This window comes from Zosterops lateralis (assembly GCF_965231275.1).
Source record: "Zosterops lateralis genome assembly, chromosome: 3".
NCBI lineage: Eukaryota > Metazoa > Chordata > Aves > Passeriformes > Zosteropidae > Zosterops > Zosterops lateralis.
This window is the reverse complement of record NC_139764.1, coordinates 88,623,011-88,640,476: the sequence shown is the minus strand read 5'-3', so window position 1 is coordinate 88,640,476 and position 17,466 is coordinate 88,623,011. Positions and strand designations below refer to the sequence as shown.

The window sequence follows — 17,466 nt, the reverse complement described above, 5'->3', positions numbered from 1 at the left end:
GAAAAGCATCTCTGGTTTCTGCTGTGCTCCTCAGCATTGTCATATTTCTCCCCCTCTCGTCCAGGCTGGGTACAGCACTCCAAGCAAATGTGGGAAGTCCTTGACCTGCTCCGAACAGTGTGTTGCCATCTCTGTAAGATGTCCTGGGTATTAACACGCTGGTCAAAGGCAAAAGATCCACATTCTTGCAAATATTAGGAAGATTTTCGCAGATGCACTCCTTAATCCTAAGCAACTCAGACTGCAGCCAGGTGGTGAAGGGAAGAAACTCTGTGGGATGACCAGTGTCTATTTGATAAAAATGTTGCTTCAGGTTAACGTTATATATATATATATAAAGATATGAACTTGCTTCCGGTTAAATATTACATATATATATATATATATATAAAATACATAAAAATATATCAATAGCATATTTTCCCTTGGAAAATTACAGAGGAGTTCTGGAAAATGAAATTTAACTTTCTATCCTGCTAAAATGTTCAGATATTGGCGTGGCAGTGGTTTGGCCCAGGCCAAAGAGGAGACGCTGCAGTTTGAGAAGGAGCAGGAGCACGGGAATGTGCGCTGCGGGCAGTGTGGACGTGGCCGCCTTGCTTTGGAGGTGAGGTGGGTTACCCCACCTCGGCTGAGCTCGGCACCCCATGATCCCGCAGTGCAGGGCCGGCCGCAGCCCCAGGCCGGCTGCAGGCGGTGTTTGTTACAGCTGCGGGCAGAGCACTGGGGATGGCTCCCTGCGCTGGCCCGCACACGGGCCTGGGGCCTGCCCTGCGCCGCCATCCTGCCCTGGCTCCTGGGAACCCGACAGCCTAAGCTACTCACTCGCTTGGTACAAACTGTAAACCGGTTCTGATTTCCCACCCTTCTACGCTCTGAACTTCTTGCAAAATCATTAACCAGCTTTTAGGGAAAAATTAGTAAGTAAGTAGCGTTTTGTGGCAGGGGCATAAAACAACATAACCCCAGCTGCAGCAAAATGGCCAACATAGCGGCAAAAATAGTAAATCCTGCAGTTCTCTTGGAAAAGTGACAAAATTATAAAACTCTGGAACAGTGCAGAACATGCCGGTGCCGGAAGCGGCCGTGACAGGTGTGGGCACCTGCGGGCACCGCCCCGCCCGTGCCGGGGCCGCCATGCCGGGAGTGGGCACTGCCCCGCCCGTGCCGGGACCGCCATGCCAAGTGTGGGCACCGTTCATCATGGCCCCGCCCACATCGCTGCAGCAGCCAATGGCCGTGCAGGAGGCGCGGCTCTGTGCGGAAGTGGGCGGGGCCGGCGGAGCGCGGGAAGCCGGGGCGCGGGGCCGGGCGGGCCGAGCTCGGGGTCTTGCCGGGTCGTGTCGGGCGGAGCGGCGGGAGCGGGGCTCGGGACGGGGTCAGAGACAGCCTCGGGGCGAAGGAGATGGAGTTCTCCAGCCGAGACAGGCAGAAGCATTGTCGGCTGGCTGGAGACCGGCGGGAGCAGTATCCTCACAGCCTGCAGTTTTACCTGGAGCCCCCCACGGAAACCATCTCCCTGGTGGAGTTTGAGAGCTTTGCTGTCGACCGCCTGAAGCGTGAGTAGTGTCCCTCCCTCCTTTGCACCTTCCTCCTCCTCCCCCGTTCTCCCCTTCCCCTTCTCTCCCCTCGGTACTTTGAATCCTTCCCTTCCTGGCTGTGTGTATTCCTGGCGGGCCTGGATGCTCTGCTCGCCTGCCATAACCGGGAGCTGGGCCGGCTGCTCCCGCTGCAGTGAGCTCCCGCTAAAGGAAAATGCGTGGCTTTGGGCGTTTCGGAGAGCCGGGACAGATTTCCCAAGGAGCGTTTACGGTAGCTGCTGGGATTGTGTAGTTTCGGTTTGCACGGGGGGTTTATGGGCACGGTTCGCATTCTGTAGCTGTGACATGTTTGGTGTTGTCTCAGTACTGCATTTCAGGTCCTTGTGGCTGGCGGCCAGAGGTTCCCCTGGAGTCCTGAAAATTGCTGGATCCAAGTTTCCATTAGAGTTGAAACCGATGTTGGGAGGCCGATCCATCAGAGTTAGCTCTCCCTTTCCTTGTTGACAGTGTGGATCCCAGAACTGGACCAGCTGTTCGGGACTGCGGGGCCAGCCTCATCCTCCGTGTTTCTCACCCTCCTGCTCCTCATACCACTGAGAGCAATTCCCGTGGCCTTACCCCAGTTTGTGCCTTTCCCAAGCTGTCATGTTTGATTTCAGCATGTCGTCTCTAACATGGACCTTTTCTTTTTTTGCCCAGTGCTTAAAGTAGTTGAGAATCTCGGTGTGAGCTATGTAAGAGGTACTGATGTGTACAAGAGTAAGCTGGGGGGTGAGCTCCGGAAACTGAAGTTTCCCTACAGAGTGAGTAGAGATCAAGACACGAAACTGTCTTGCGCTTTATTTTCTTTATATCTCTCAAGAATAATGAATAAAAGCTATTTCTAAATGGCAGTTCTGTAATTTTGTCAGAGATGTAGTTTTTCTTTGAAGGTGTATGTTTCTTTAGGGTAACCTCCTTCCTCAATAATTTGGCATTTATTGTCTAAAAGATGACTGTTAATACACTGTTGAATAGTAATATAATTTGATTGTGAATTTTTAATCTGGGAGAGATTATTTCTTGGAAATAATAAGAATATGTTCTATAGGCTTTGGCTGAAGATGATTATGAGGCAAGAAGAAAAGATCATATCTCTCATTTCATACTACGCCTTGCCTACTGCCAGTCGTAAGTACTTTTTTGGATTATGCTGTACTCTTATTAGTTTTAAATGTATACAGATACTGCAGTGCTTTATTATAGACATTACAGATGCTTTAGAGTTGCATAGCTACTAAAGAGGGATGTAGGCTCAAAGAGCATTTTTTGCTAGGAATCTGATTTCAATTGTGATGAAAACGGATATGTGAAATAAATTAATATCTGGATTTTGTAATAACTAAAAAATTGACAAACTTTGGCTTTTAAACACACATATTTGATTTGAGTCTCTTTATAGCTTTTTAAAAACATGAAAGCACATCCATATTAACTGTTTGTCAGGGATTTGCAGTGATTGATAACATAGTTTAATTTCTATGCTAACTGTTGATTACCGACCAAAGACCTGACTAAATGGGCTTCATGTTATTGTATAGAGAGCACTGTTTCTGACTGACTGAAATTAACATCTGAGTTTGAGGTTTCATCGGCTGCCTCTGTTTTTTGTCCATATTCATTGCTGTGGCTGGTTGCACTGCAATTTTTTTGTTATGTGAAATTTCAAACAAAAACTTGGTCCCATAAAGTTTTTAGATGAAATTAGATGTTGTCAGTGCTTCGTGTCTGCAAGTAGTTTGGTTATACATTTGTGTGAACTCTATTCCTTATCACTGCAGTCTTTTTAGAATTAAAACTGGCAGATATGAAGTGTGTTGAATTGTTAATTTGATTGCACTTAAGGCTACAATACAGTTCATTTTAATTAAGTGATTGTGATAGAATGCATATTATGATACTGTTATAGCTGACATGACAGAAGTGCTGCTATGGATACAGATTTGTAAGCAAAAGCAGACAGGGAAGGTGAGTAGGAGGGATTGGTGTCTAAGCCAGGATATGGGGCTGGAATGGATGGGGCTTTTCTTTGAAATGACTTTGGATTCCTGCAGCAGAATATCTGATTAGAGTAGGAAGTAGCCTCAAAAGCCTGCCTCCAGATGGATGAAGTCTCCCCATGACAGGCCCTGGGTGACTTTTAAACATCCTGAAAGCTTCCAGATCGTTCATGTTCCATCTTGTTGTCCTTTCAAAAGACATCTGAGGTGTGCTGAAGATGTTTTGTCAATGTGTGTGATTAATGAGCCTGCTAGATCCATGATGGATGTACAATGAGGAACAGGTTGTGGATGTGGAGACCAATACCAGCCTTCACTGCAGTGACTCTGATAGTGTAGCTCAAAATCCTGAAAGAAGGGAGCGGAAGGAATAAGAGAATTGCAGCTGAAATCCTGTCTGTATTCTACGTGTATGATTTGTGATTGTGAATAACAAGTGTCATATTTCCTTCTTTCTAGTGCCCATGTTTGTTGTATTTTTATAAACTGCCTTAATCATACTAGTCCTGCTGATTTTCACAAGACAATATCTTGCTTTACCTGTATTGTAAGTTTATCAAAACCCCCTGAAAAGTAGTATCCTCAAGTAGTCTGGGGTCTAAAGGGCCCCTGAAAACATAGTGGTTTGTATTAGTGGCATTTTGAATAATCAGTTTGGCTTGAATCCAAAGCCAGAATTTTACTTTAAGCATTTAGTTATTATTTAGATTATTTAGACCCATTACTTTTTTTGTGGGAGATGAGATGCTTTGAAGGTGTTGGTAGTTGATGAAAATTCTGCTCTTGTGGAAGGTGAGAATCTAACTGAAGTTCTTGCTTAGTAAATAAACTGGAGATACTGTTCGAACCCTGTGATTTGGGGAAGTATCTTAAAAATTAGACTATAGGTAGGACAAGTGTGGGCAGCTTGTTGAATACAAGCTATTTTGGGCCATAATCTAGGGGGAAAGACATCTTTAGAGGGAGGAGGGTTTGGGTAGAGCTCTGGGGCACCCTTTAGACAACTTTCAGATGCCATTTTGTATTCCCATTTATATGTACCTGCTGCATTTTGGTAAAGCAGCTTTTAGTCAGTTTTAACTTGTACTTTGAAAAGGTGGATTTAGTGCTTACTTGTAACATGGAAAATGGCATACTAAGAACTATGAGGTGAGCCTGTACCTAGTGTTCTCTATTCTCTCTTGAAAAGCAACTACTTTGGGAATATTTCTGTCGTCTACAACTGGCAAGTGCCCGGAAGATAAAATTGGGAGGCAAATAGAATATACTGTACTTCAAGTATTTAGGTCAGAAAAATAAGCTTGGAACAAATCATTAGGTTAATTGAAGAAAGATGTTAAGGTAGGAGTGATTGAAAAAGTGCACTTAAATAGACATAACCGCAAACTAGGTTGAATTCAGTTCCTGAGGCAGCTGTGTGTACTTGTGTTTACATCTTCCTGTGATAGTGCTTTTTCAGTTTTCAATTGGCCAACAGTGCCATCCAGAGGTAAAAGTTTATATCGATTTTTTTTTCTTGTCTCTAATCAGTCCTCACTTTTAAATTGGATTTTTTTGATTTGGTTTTCATGTGATCTGAAGTGACCAGCTTCTCCATTCTGGTCAGTTAAATTTGTGAAGTAGTCATAATCTCTTGACCTCCCTCCTGCTTTCTGAAATCCAAGACTAAAGCTTATTCCTGTATGATAGGGTATTTACAGTCTCAAGAGAACAGTCTCATCCATACCCTTCTTTTACACCTCTTCTAATGTCCCTTAGATCTGTCAAGATGAGGAAATAGAATAATCTTGTTTCATTTGCTTTCATGGCAGATGCAGACGTAAACATAATTTTATTTGCATGTGGAAGGGAGTGTGCATCTTTGCTTTTGTCTACTGCGTCTCTTGTCACAGCAAATTAGTTATGAAGAACCTTGAAAGTCTCAGGAGCATAATTTTCACTTTACTTCCTTAAGATAGAAGAAATAAATTTTACCTCTGCTCTGACAGCAAAACTCTTTTATCCAGGAAATGTTCAAACATACTTTTATGCCTTTTTTAAATGTTGTTTTGCTTGATTTGTGTCTGTGTCACGTAACAAGGACATAGATTCTATTTCAAACTTAGCAAGGCCTGTTCACTAGTCCCTGACATTTTTTTCTGTATGATAAATTAGACTTCTCTGCTAAAATTGCTGCCTCTTTATGTTGAGTAGCATTTCCTTTCTTGTTTTACCTGTACCCATGTTCCCCTTGCTGTCTAGTCTTCAACACTTAAACTCTGAGTAATCTGTTAGTGTTGGTTGCCTAGTAAAGCGGTGATCTGGCCCATGCCCAGAGTTTTCATAAATCAGTGTTAAGTTGTTGGAACTCTTGTATTAATTGTGGAATGTGAGCTACTAGTCTTAAATTCCAGATTTACAAGCATTTGCATGCCTGTCCTAAAGCACTTCTATGTTCATGCTTCCTAACAAGTATGCTGATTTTTCCTGCCCCTCTTTGGGATGAAGAGTGTTTCTAATTCCAACCCCAGCCCCTCAAGTGCTGTTCCCTATATGAAAAGAGACTGTTTTCCAATATTATTTTTATAATTGGGAACATACGAAATGATTTAAACTGTTGACTAATCTGCACACCAGAAAGTTAAGTGGCACAAAATGAGGAGATATTCTCAACATATACACTTCAATGAACTGCAACTCTCTCAGCTTCAGCAGCAGCTTGGTTAGTTATCTAATGACAGTGACGTTGCTTTTCAGTTAAGCTTGGGGTTTTGATAATAAATATTGTTACTTATTATGAGTTTAAGATGACAGTGTACAATTTTTTTTCATGTGAATAATGAGTATAAAATATGGTTTGGCTTTAGAAGTAATATAAATAATGCCCTAATGATGATGATCCTAGTAAAATCAGTTTAAAAGTATTTGCTGGACGTATACATCATTTTCTCAGCTGTAGGAAGAATCCACATAGGTGTGTGATTATTATTACATCCCAAGCACTGAGACTGTCCACAGGATTATATTTTACGAAGCATCTTAACAACCTTTCTGTTTGGCTGTTTTATGTAATAATATTTTTTTGTAATAATAATTTCCTTCAAGCCATATTTCAAGCAGAGGTTTTCTCCACAAAACCCCAAACAACTCTTTTGTGATTCACATGTTCCCTATGGGTAAAGATGCTTAAATATTGTAAAGAGAACATACAAGACTGCAATATTTTTGTGTTCTGTGAATTCCAATGGCAGTGGGCCACAGGGTAGCTTCAGATGCCAGTTTAAGAGAGTGCCCTGTGGTAGTGAGATACAGCATCATCTGCATTCTGTCCTTGCATGTATGGAGTGGCTTTTCTTACTGGCACTCTGGTATCTCCTTGCTGTAGTTTTGAGTAGTGTGCTGGTGCCTGGGAATCTGAGTACTAGGATAGGAAGAGTTCCATGAGTACTTAGAGTACTTGGACTGGCTTCAGTGTTGTTTTGTCTTCTGACTCCTGTCCCTGTGTATCTGTTGATTCTTCTACTTTTTCACCTGCAGTTGCTAAACCCCTTTTTCTCTTTTGTCGAGAGTTAGATGTTCTATATGTGTACCTTACCCAACTTCATTGCCATATTTTTTTTGCCTATTTCTAGGCTATTTGTTGCCTAGAAAAGAGTGCACTATTGTCATGTTTCCTGAGATGCATGCATATTTCTTCAGCTGTAGATACACCAAAAATGAGAATTAAAAGAAGTAGCCTTCAAAATATATTTGCCTCGTCACATTAATTGTGATGTTAATTGTACAATGAAGAAATATTGTGCCATGTTTTAGGGAAAAGCCTGTCCTTTAAATACCAAGGGAGAATGTTATCTACAACTGAGTATTTTTATCAAAAACAAGTAAAAAGTATTGCCTCTCCGCAAGTCTTTTCTCATTGAGTGTGCATTACTGAAGGTTTCCTGCCTTCACTTCCAAGCTTCTCAGTGTGTGAGTCACATGCCAAAGTCAGTATTACTGTTGTATTCACTAGGTTTCCGGTCTAGTTTTCAAGCAAAGAAATAAGATATATTCAGAAAATGTTTTTTTAATTTTTTTTTTTGCAGTGAGGATCTCAGGCGTTGGTTTCTTCAACAAGAAATGGATCTCTTCCGGTATCGCTTCAATGAACTAACTGGTGGTTTAATGCAGAAATTCCTGGAACATGTTAACTTGTCATTTGAAGCTGTAAGTATGTTACTTTCTATATTTATGTTGCACATGATTTAAAATTTTCATTAAGATAGTTTTAGCAATTGTGTTTTAAAAATAAAAAGTCCAGTTATGGTTTAAAAAAAAACCCTGACCACACAGAACTTCTAAACTTGGGGAACAGTGTACGTGAGGATTAAGTGCTGTAATTTTGTGCTACAGCAAGAGAAGTTCAGTCTACTTCAGGTCTATGAACACAGCTGACAAAATGTGTAATTACACAGGTAAGTTAACAAGGTTTAGTAAAGCTGATAAGTATTTTTGAATCAAAATTTCAGGTGAATTAGATCATAGGTCATAGAATGGTTTGGGTTGGAAGGGATCTTATATATATCTGGTTCCAACTCCCTGCTGTGGGCAGGGACGCCTTTCAGTAGATGTCGCTCAGGGTCCTGTCCAACCTCACCTTGAACGCTTCCGGCCATGGGATGTCTATGACTCCTCTGGGCAGCCTATTCTAGGACATCACTCCCCTCAGTAAAGAATTTTTTCCTAGTCTAAACTTACTTCTAATCTAAACCTACTCTCCTTCAATTTGAAGCCATTCCCCCTTGTCCTGTCACCACAAGCCCTTGTGAAAAGTCCCTCTCCATCCTGTAGGCTCTCTTCAAGTACTGGAGGCCACAATTAGGTCATCCCAAAGCCTTCTCTTTTCCAGGCTGAACAATTCCAATTCTCCCAGCCTTTCCTAATACAAAAGTGTTCTTTCCCTCTGGTCATCTTGGTGTCCCTCCTCTAGACTCAATCCAACAGGTCCATGTCCTTCCTGTGCTGAGGACCCCAGAGCTGGATGCAGCACTGCAGGTGGGGGTCTCACCAGAGTGGAGCAGAGGGGCGGGATCACAGAACTGTTAGGGTTGGAAGGGACCTCTGGAGATCATCCAGTGCAATCACCCTGCCAAGACAGGGTCACCTAGAGCAGGTTACACAGGAATGCATCCAGGTGAGTTTTGAATGTCTCCAGAGAGGGAGACTCTACAGCATCCCTGAGTAACCTATTCCCGTGGTCTACAGCCCTCAGCATTAAGAAGTTCTTCCTCATGTTGAGTTGAAACTCCCTGTGTTTTAGTTTATGGCCATCAATCCCATCCCTCCTCTTGCTGGCCACTCTGCTTTTGGTGCCGCCCAGGACACAGTTGGATTTCTGGGCTATGAGTGCATACGGCCAATTCATGTCCAGCCTCTCATCCACCAGCACTCCCAAGTCCTTCCTGTCAGGGCTGCTCTCGATCTGCTCATCCCCCAGCCTGGATTGATACCAGGGATTGCCCTGACCCAGGTGCAGAACCTTGCACTTGTTAAACTGCATGGGATTCCCCTGGGCCACTTCTCAAGCTTGTCCATGTCCCTCTGGATGCCATTCTGTCCTTCAGGTGTGTCACCAGTCCCACTCAGCTTGGTGTCATCTGCAGACTTGCTGAGGGTGCACTCGATCCCTTTGCCTCTGTCATTAATGAAGATATTAAATAACACTGGTCCCAATATGAACTCCTGAGGGACACCATTTGTCACCCATGTCCATCAGGACTCTGAGCCATTGACCACTGCCCTCTGGATATAGACATCCAGCCACTTCCTTATCCATCTATTGGTTCTCCCATTGCATCCATTTCTTTCCGGTTTGGAGGGATGAATGTTGGTGGGGGACTGTGTCAGAGCTTTGCAGAAATGCAGATAAATGTCATCTGTAGCCCCTCCCTGGTCTGCTGATGTAGTCACTCCATCATAGGAGGCCACTAGTTTGGTCAGGCAGGACTTGCCCTTGGTGAAGCCATGCTGACTGCCCCAAATCACTTCCTTGTTATTCATGTGCCTCAGTACAGCTTTTAGGAGGATCTGTTCCATGATCTTTCCAGGCACAGAGATGAGGCTGACTGGTTGGTAGTTCACAGGATTTTTTCTAAGCTTTTTAAAGATGGGTACGATGTTTGCCTTTTTCTGTTCATCTGGAACTTCTAGCTGCCATGACTTTTAAAATATCATGGGGAGTGGCTTGTAGTTACATCACCCCAGTCTCTCAGGACTCTGGGATGCATTTTATGGGGTCCCTGGTTTGTGTTCCTCAGATAAGGTCTTATCTGCCTTATCTAGCCATCTGGGCCAAATAACACTGATGTTAAAATTACATTGCTGTCTTGGTGAACTGTGTGATAATTCACCCTAAATGCTTCAGTAATGAGAAAAGCAATGGCTATGTTTGATTCTTATGTGATTTGTATGTGCAGTTCGTTCTCATCACATTATTCACTTCAGTTGAAAAATAATTGTGGTCAAAATATGTTTTTTATTCCTAAAGTTTTCTCTAGATCCTTCGCAATCTACTAATTACTTTTAAGATTTGGCTGCTTGCTGTAGAAACTGCAGCAAACTACAGTGACCTGGGGACTTTGTGCATTGTTTCATTTGTGAACACTGACATCTGGAAAACTATGCGGAAATTAACAATAAGTGCATTCAGTGAATGCTTATAATAGCTGTTGAGGATGTAGTTAAAATTGAATAACCCAAGTATGAAAATCCTGTATGGATTGCTCAGTAATGTAGCTTTCTGTGTTATCGTCTCCATGGGGACATATGGTTACATGTTTGTGCATACTAAAAACCATTTTGACTCTTCTTGTTTGTGCAAATTTTAGGAGTTCCTGGAGCTATAGGTGTATAACCAAGACCATGATTTAGCTTAAATAATACAAAATTAGAGGCTGGCGTTAAATACAGTAGCTACAAATCGTGGTTAAAGATTTATTTATTATTTTAAGAGAAATGATGTACAATTAAATAAGTTTTATTTTAACTTAGATTTTAATACATACACACACATGTAAATTATCCTATTTTTTGAATAGACAATCTGATTTTTGCCTACTAAGTACGTGCTATGGAGAATGCAGAATATATTTTGTCCAAAATTCTGTAAATGCTCTTATTCCACAGTTTTTGTTTTCTAATTGTAACTTAAATTCAAATTTTTTTCTTTTTGACTTAAACTCATTCTATTTCTTTTGATGAAAAACCTTGAAAATGCAACATCTGTTTAGACAAACAACCGTTGTGGGTATTTTAGGGATATTATAAAAGAGTTCCTGCTGTTATATACCATTTTGTTTGTCTGAGTAGATTAAAGGAAAATGTCTATTGCAGTGTCTGCAATAATGGTTTTAACAGTGCTTTGCTCTGCAGCTATGAAATATTTTGTTGGGCAACTCCAGCTTTGCCTGTAGCTCTCATTGTAAACTTGAGTGAATAAAAATTAACATGCAATCATCACTCCACTGAGAAAGCCTTTCTCTTAAAATACTGCATATTAGAATAACTTAACTATTCTAAGATATGTGGCTGATGTACCTTATATTTTGCTGGACTGAAATATCTGGCATCAGTGCCTGTTGGTAAAATAGGATTTGTGCAGTGTTAAGAGTAACAGAGGCTTTCCTGTGTCTTTGAGAGACTATTAGAAATGCCATTCTCTGGTTCAACAGACCGTTTGTGTTTGTGGAACTGGTTTTTTTTTTTTTTTTTGCTTATTCCCCAGCCTCATATTGTCTTGTTACAGTTTCAGCATTCAGGCTTGTAAGAATAAATTAATGTTTGCAGGTTCTGGAAATAGCTATGAGTATGGCTTGGTTCTGTGCTACTGAATGTGCCTTCAATATGTCAAAATGATTAAGAAGATATTACTTTCTTACTCCTGTTGAGGTAAAAAAGCATCATTTCATTGAAATTCTACTTCCTTACTTCTGCTTTCACCCCCTGCTTTCAATTCTTGTGGGAATTTAGGCAAAATGAATCCTTCGTTACTCTATCATGTATAAAATGTTTGAATATTACTAATGAATTCCATATGTACTTGAAACAGGTCTAAATGCTGTGGAGCTGTGTAGAGGTCCCTATAAAAGTAAGGCCACTCTAAAAGCAGTATTGTTTTTCTCAATGTTCTATTTGTAAAAGGAAACACTTCCTTTGAAAAGGAAATTAGGATGAACTATTCCATACCTCATGCATCCCTGATAGAAGTTACAATGTTTTCATGCCTTATTGTGCATAAAACAGGACAGAAACCAAACTTTGTGTTCTACCTGTTAGAAAAAGATGGTCCTCAGAGAAAGAAAGTTCTGATGTTACAATCCATTTTCTATATGGATAAATGGATAAAAATTCTGTTATAGAGCTTTCAATTGCTTATAATGCACTAATAAACTCTTAGTTAAATTTCTTTAATGAGAGGAGAGGCACCTTGGATTTTCTAAATAATAGTTCTGGTTTCAGAACTGTAATCTGAAAAAGGCCAGAGCTGCTAAAGCTTGACCTAGGCGTAGTCTGGCATAGCATGGTTAACAATTGTAAAAATCACTGTAAGAAGTGATTCTAAGTATTTATTAAAAGAACTGATCAGCTCTTCTGTGAGGAGGAGGAATAAATGGATTGTCTTGTACAGTTTTGTCACCATTGTTGTCATTTACAGCACCAACAAAGTGAACCTAAAATTGAGAATTCAATAACTGTCACCTCTCACGTTTTCTTATTTACTTATATGCATGAGAAAGATATACATACATATATATTTTGCAGGGGTTTTGCAGACTGATTTCTGAAATTTTGTGAATTGTGGATTGAGAATTATTGCTTTATAGAATCAAGAAATCTTCAGTCCCACCCATGGATAAAACATATAAAGTTGTTAAGATCTTTTCATATTTAAGATCTTCAAATACTTAATAAAAAGATCTTATTTTGCAAATTTTGGAAAGAAGGAATTTCTTAACAACTTGAAGAAAAAATACCCTATTTCCAAACCTTTTTAATATGATGGTCAGCTGTAGAGAGTTTGATATGATAGTAGTTCTCATCTCACGGTTAAAGAAAATTTTAATCAAAGAGCTAGAGCTTTCTGTAATTAAAAATAGAAATGGAATTTAAGAAAAATGAATGTTTTAATTTTTTAATAGAATTTCTTTTGTCTAGTGGCTGACATCTGTATTGCTGATGGAGCAGAATATGTGGCACAGTGTTTAATAGTTAGTATATGCCTGCTCTGGAGAGTTTTACGTGATTATAAAGATGCCCTTCACTTGAAAGAGGAAGGTTGTAAACCTCACAATACTCAAGCTAAATGTGATGACTTCAGTATGATGAATATATCTGAACATGCATAGGATTACTACAATTCAAAATTTTTACAATGTTTATGAAAATAAGCCTCTCTACATTTAATATAAATCATGGAAATTTGAGGATTACATGAGTTCTTCTTTGGAAAGTTTTTACAAAGCTGTTTTGTTTTTACAAAACTTTTTAAAGTTAGTCCATCTTCAGTATTCTGTAAGAAGCTTCTAGGACCTGGATTTCTTGGCAAAAAAAATGAAGCTTGATTTGAGTTTGCATTTGAGATACCTTTTTGACCTACTAACAGGTAGATTACACTTTAATGACTTGTAGGAATAGCTTTGGCTTGTCTCTTCTCTGACAAGTGTGGAAGTTGCCTGGACTGGTGCTGCCCAACCTAGTGGAACATTGCTTTGGTGCTCAAAATTTTACAGTACTCTGAGATATTATTGTTTATACCTACCAATTTATGGCAGCATGAGCAAGAGGTAGAGTGCATGATATTGAATAAAATGTTGAGAAAGGATGAGAGTAAAAGGAAAACAAGAATAAATCTGTGCTTGAAGAGCACAATGTATCCCCTGATATATTGATTCGTTTTCTATCACAGTAAAAGGAGAATAATAGAATGGTTCTGAAGGTATTTCAGAATGTTTTTAGTCTGTTTTAGACTTTAAATATTAGAAAAAAAGGAAAGATCAAGGTGTTTAAGGGACAGTACTCCTATCATCCAGATAAATACAAAAGCTTTTTATGTATGCCATGTAATTTTCAGCACTCAAGGCACATTAAATAATCTATGTGCAAAGTCAGTCACGTAGGGAGCATCGGAAATCCTTAAGCAGCACTCAAGAGGAGTAAATGCTGACATTTAAGGTGACAGAGCCCATCAAAGAGAATATGCAAACACAGGTGTGCAGTTGAGATTTACATCAATTTAGGAGATTAAAGTATTAAAATCTTACTATAAATGAGTAATTACATCAGTGATGCCTGACAGTTTCTGGCAGTAAAAAGCACTAACAGATTTAAAGATATTTAAAGGGAAATTTGTGAATCTTTTAAATATTATAGTCATTGAAGAAAATATTTTAATCTCAAAGTATGTTGTTCAGGATATGAAGGAATTATATAAAATAAATGGTTTTCCAGGCTAGTGATACTTGGGGTTCAACTACAAAGCCGTTCTTGACATGGTTAGAAATATCTCCTTTGAAGCCCTCAATCTGACTTTCAGCCTTTTGTCTGCTTTGCCTTGCATAATTTTAAGTCTTCAAGACCTGCCACTTGTTCTTAGACATCAAATGGAAGATTTTTCCTTTTAGCATCTGCAGCTGTAGGTCTGTGATATATCTTGTGCTGATTTGGAACATCTAATGGGCTTCTGAGTCCATTCCACTTGGTTCTTCTGAAAACTTCCCACAAAACCTGTTCACCTTAACCAGTCACATTCTCTCCCTGGAGATGGTCTTACGGTCTCTTCTGTTCAGGTGGACAAAATGTTCTGTGGTTACTTTCAAAGTGCTGTGTGTGTGTGTGGTGGTGGTCTTTTTTTTTTTTTGGGGGGGGGAGGGTGGGTGGTTGTTTTGGAGAATTTTTTGTTTGTTTTCTGTTGTTTTTTTTTGGTGAGGGGTTGTTGTTAGAGGACACGGAATGAAGGACATGCACACAGTTAGTTGTAAGAGAAAAAAGAGGAGCAATATGTTTTCGACTTCGATTTATGTAGATTTTGGACAGTGACCAGGGATTGAACAAATGAGGTTGACACCTCTCCAGCTACACTGGTCAAACTAGAAGTCAGTCAAGAGAGGAATGATAAACAATCACTTTGTTTATGTTACAATCTGTGAGAAACTCTACTACAAAAATACAAACATCCGAAGGTTGAAAAAGATAAGGGCAAGAGGGGGTGGTTCCCCTTCAACACTTTCAACAGCATTTTGAAGATGACAGTAGTTCCATTTGCCTTGTCCGTGAATTTGTCAGCTTTGCTTGCAAAGTTCATTGCATCTGTATAGTCAAGTCTCACAGTGGTGGTTGTCATTCTGCTGCTTTACTTGCCTTTTAACTTTTTAAAAATAATATCAAACCTAGCATATTTCTTCTTTTTGTATCCAATAGTTGAGAAAGGTTAGGCTTTTTTTCCTGTTACTGTTTGTTTTTTCCTTCTCTTTGTATTTCCCTTCTATCTGTCATTATATTTTCTTGTTGCTTCTTTAAGCCTTTCTTTGTGTGGTGTTTCGTCATTTCTGTGAGCGTCCTTTGCCATTTTTACAGCCTTAGGTTTTAGATCAGATTGTCTTCTCTGATGCCATTCTCTAGAGCTCCTGCAGTGCCCCCAGCCTCATGGCATTTTAGTATGTGATCAGCTCCTGTTTTAATATACAGGTTAGGAATTGAAGTATTAAATTTTACTTGGATTGTGGAACATGGCTTAAAACATCCTTCTATTTTGAGTTCAATTCTTCCATGCACGTCAATGGGTTTTGAACCCAGGTTATAGAAGATTCAGTGGAACTGTTTGGAACTGTTTGGTCATTTGCACGTGAAAGTGTCTTTTGGTGACTTCAAGGGTGTTTAACACAATATGACACCTGCTTTTTTCTGTGCCCCTGAGGTCTGTGCACTGTGATAAGGGCCATGAAATTGGCTTAACACAGTTGGGTTTTTTTGGCACTCGTGGATTGCTGCTTGTCTCGTGTTTTTTCCTAAGTACTGTTGGATGCTTTGATTTGTTGCTGTACCTTTCCAGGAATCTAACTTACATACTGGAATATGGAGTGGGTTAGAATGCAAAATTTAATTCTGAATTTATTTTTTGATATTATTCTAGTCGTCATTTTGACTGTTCTGGTTTCTTTATCTTCAGACTGTTAGTATCTCTTTGTTGCTTCCAGAAGAAATAAAAATTAATAGTCATTATTATGTCTTAATCTGTGGTGTAAGAATGTTGTATAATTGGATTTATATTTCCTGCAATGCTTCTGTTCACTATTTCTGTATTGTGCAAAAGAAATAAACTGTGTAGTATATTTCAGCTTGAATACATCTGTGCTGCCTTTTTTACTCCACAGAGCAGAAAAAAAATCATGTTTAAATTGAACTGTTTTACCTCTGAATAGCCTCTTGAAATTTGAAGAATATTATGCCCTGTTAAATTACTTCTAGTTTAGATGCCTTATCTTTTGAGTAACAGCCAGTTATTGCAGAATCAGATGTCCTAATTTTTAGATGCTGTTATAAAGCACATTATTTTGATAAATGCTTTGGATTATAGAAATGGGGAAGGAATGGCAGATGGGAATAGTCAGTTGGGGGAGCTAAAGGTCTTTAGTGCATCTGCAGGCATTTGAGAGGAAGGAATAAGAACTGCAAAATAAAATGGAAAGAGCAAAATGCATTAGCGATGGAATTTTTCTCCACAGTAGCTCTTTGATGATGCAGTTGAAGTGCTTTTTTAGCTGCTTTAAGCAGTAGAAATTAAACTTTTTTAATTTCCATTTTTATGATCAGAGTAGTCCTATGAGAGACTTTCTGATATCACTATTATGCTTTCTCCAAAAACATTTATCTTGGTAGTGGGGCAGTTGTATAAATATTCATAGTTCAGCTTCTTGAAAAAATGCTTTATGACTGCCTTTCTTTAGTACAGAAGATCCTAAAGTCAGATGTGGATTAATGAGTTTGGGGACTAGTTTGGGTCCCTATTAAAGACAGATACATTTGAAAGAATACTCAATATCATGTCTAGCCACTAAAGGGCTGTGACTATAATTATCTATTTTGGAGCAGGTATTTAATCCAGAATGTTCTTCTGATAGGGCTTATGGCTTCTCATTGCAGAGGCATCAAATAATATTTCTTCCTTTCCCAAGCAGGATGGAGAAAAGTAGAAATGTCTAGAGTCTATATTACTGCATGGAAACTCATTTCAGGCTAAGACAATAACTATGCAAGTAGGCTATGGTTTGCATTTGCTAAGGAAATGGTTCTGAATTGTATCATACTTTGCCCCTACTTAAATATTGTATTTGTCCCTTTGCTTGAAAACCAATGATATTTATCTTACAGTTGACAGCAAAGGTCATAAGTGATGCCTAAGTGAGAAATGTGCCTTACTGCCATAAATACGTATTCTGTCATTTAACTCCATGCTTAGAGTCATGTGGAAAGGTTTAGGAATAGGATGTTTTTTTAAGTGCTAGAGTTTGTTAAATAAGACAGTGAAACATATACTATTAGTGCTTTAAAAACCGTAGTGAATTATCTAAAAGTAATTGGGTTGATTGCCAAGCAGCCTGGTTTTTCTAGTGAGCTAACATTTTGAGGGATGGGTAGATGGGATGAGGTTTGATTAAAATATTTAAGCTTAAAATGAGTGGTAATAGTCTCTCACAGACTTTTAAAATAAAGCTTGATTTTTAAATTTTTTTTTTCTTTTTGTGCCCTGGCAGGATGTATGGGGGGGGCTCTTTATTTACTCTGCTCTAATGGATCCTTGAGCTGTAAGCATTACTTTGTTATTAGTCATGGAGAAAACTGGTGCATTTTGCTGCAGTAATTCTAGTTGCCTG

The 17,466-nt window shown here is 39.4% G+C and overlaps 1 protein-coding gene across 2 annotated transcripts in view; it reads left to right on the top strand.

Annotated features, from left to right (window-relative positions):
• Positions 1-1,348: 1,348 nt before the first annotated feature.
• Positions 1,349-17,466, top strand: part of PRIM2 (DNA primase subunit 2) — a 93,903-nt gene continuing 77,785 nt past the window's right edge. Inside the window, exons 1-4 of one of the 2 annotated variants that reach the window (XM_083858283.1) lie at positions 1,349-1,559; positions 2,241-2,344; positions 2,632-2,711; positions 7,645-7,765. In XM_083858283.1, the coding sequence (XP_083714409.1) occupies positions 1,406-1,559; positions 2,241-2,344; positions 2,632-2,711; positions 7,645-7,765 (459 nt within the window). In that variant the 5' untranslated portion in view covers positions 1,349-1,405. Of the gene's footprint in view, positions 1,560-1,629; positions 1,813-2,240; positions 2,345-2,631; positions 2,712-7,644; positions 7,766-17,466 lie in introns of those variants that run through there. The other variant, XM_083858284.1, reaches the window with a different exon arrangement.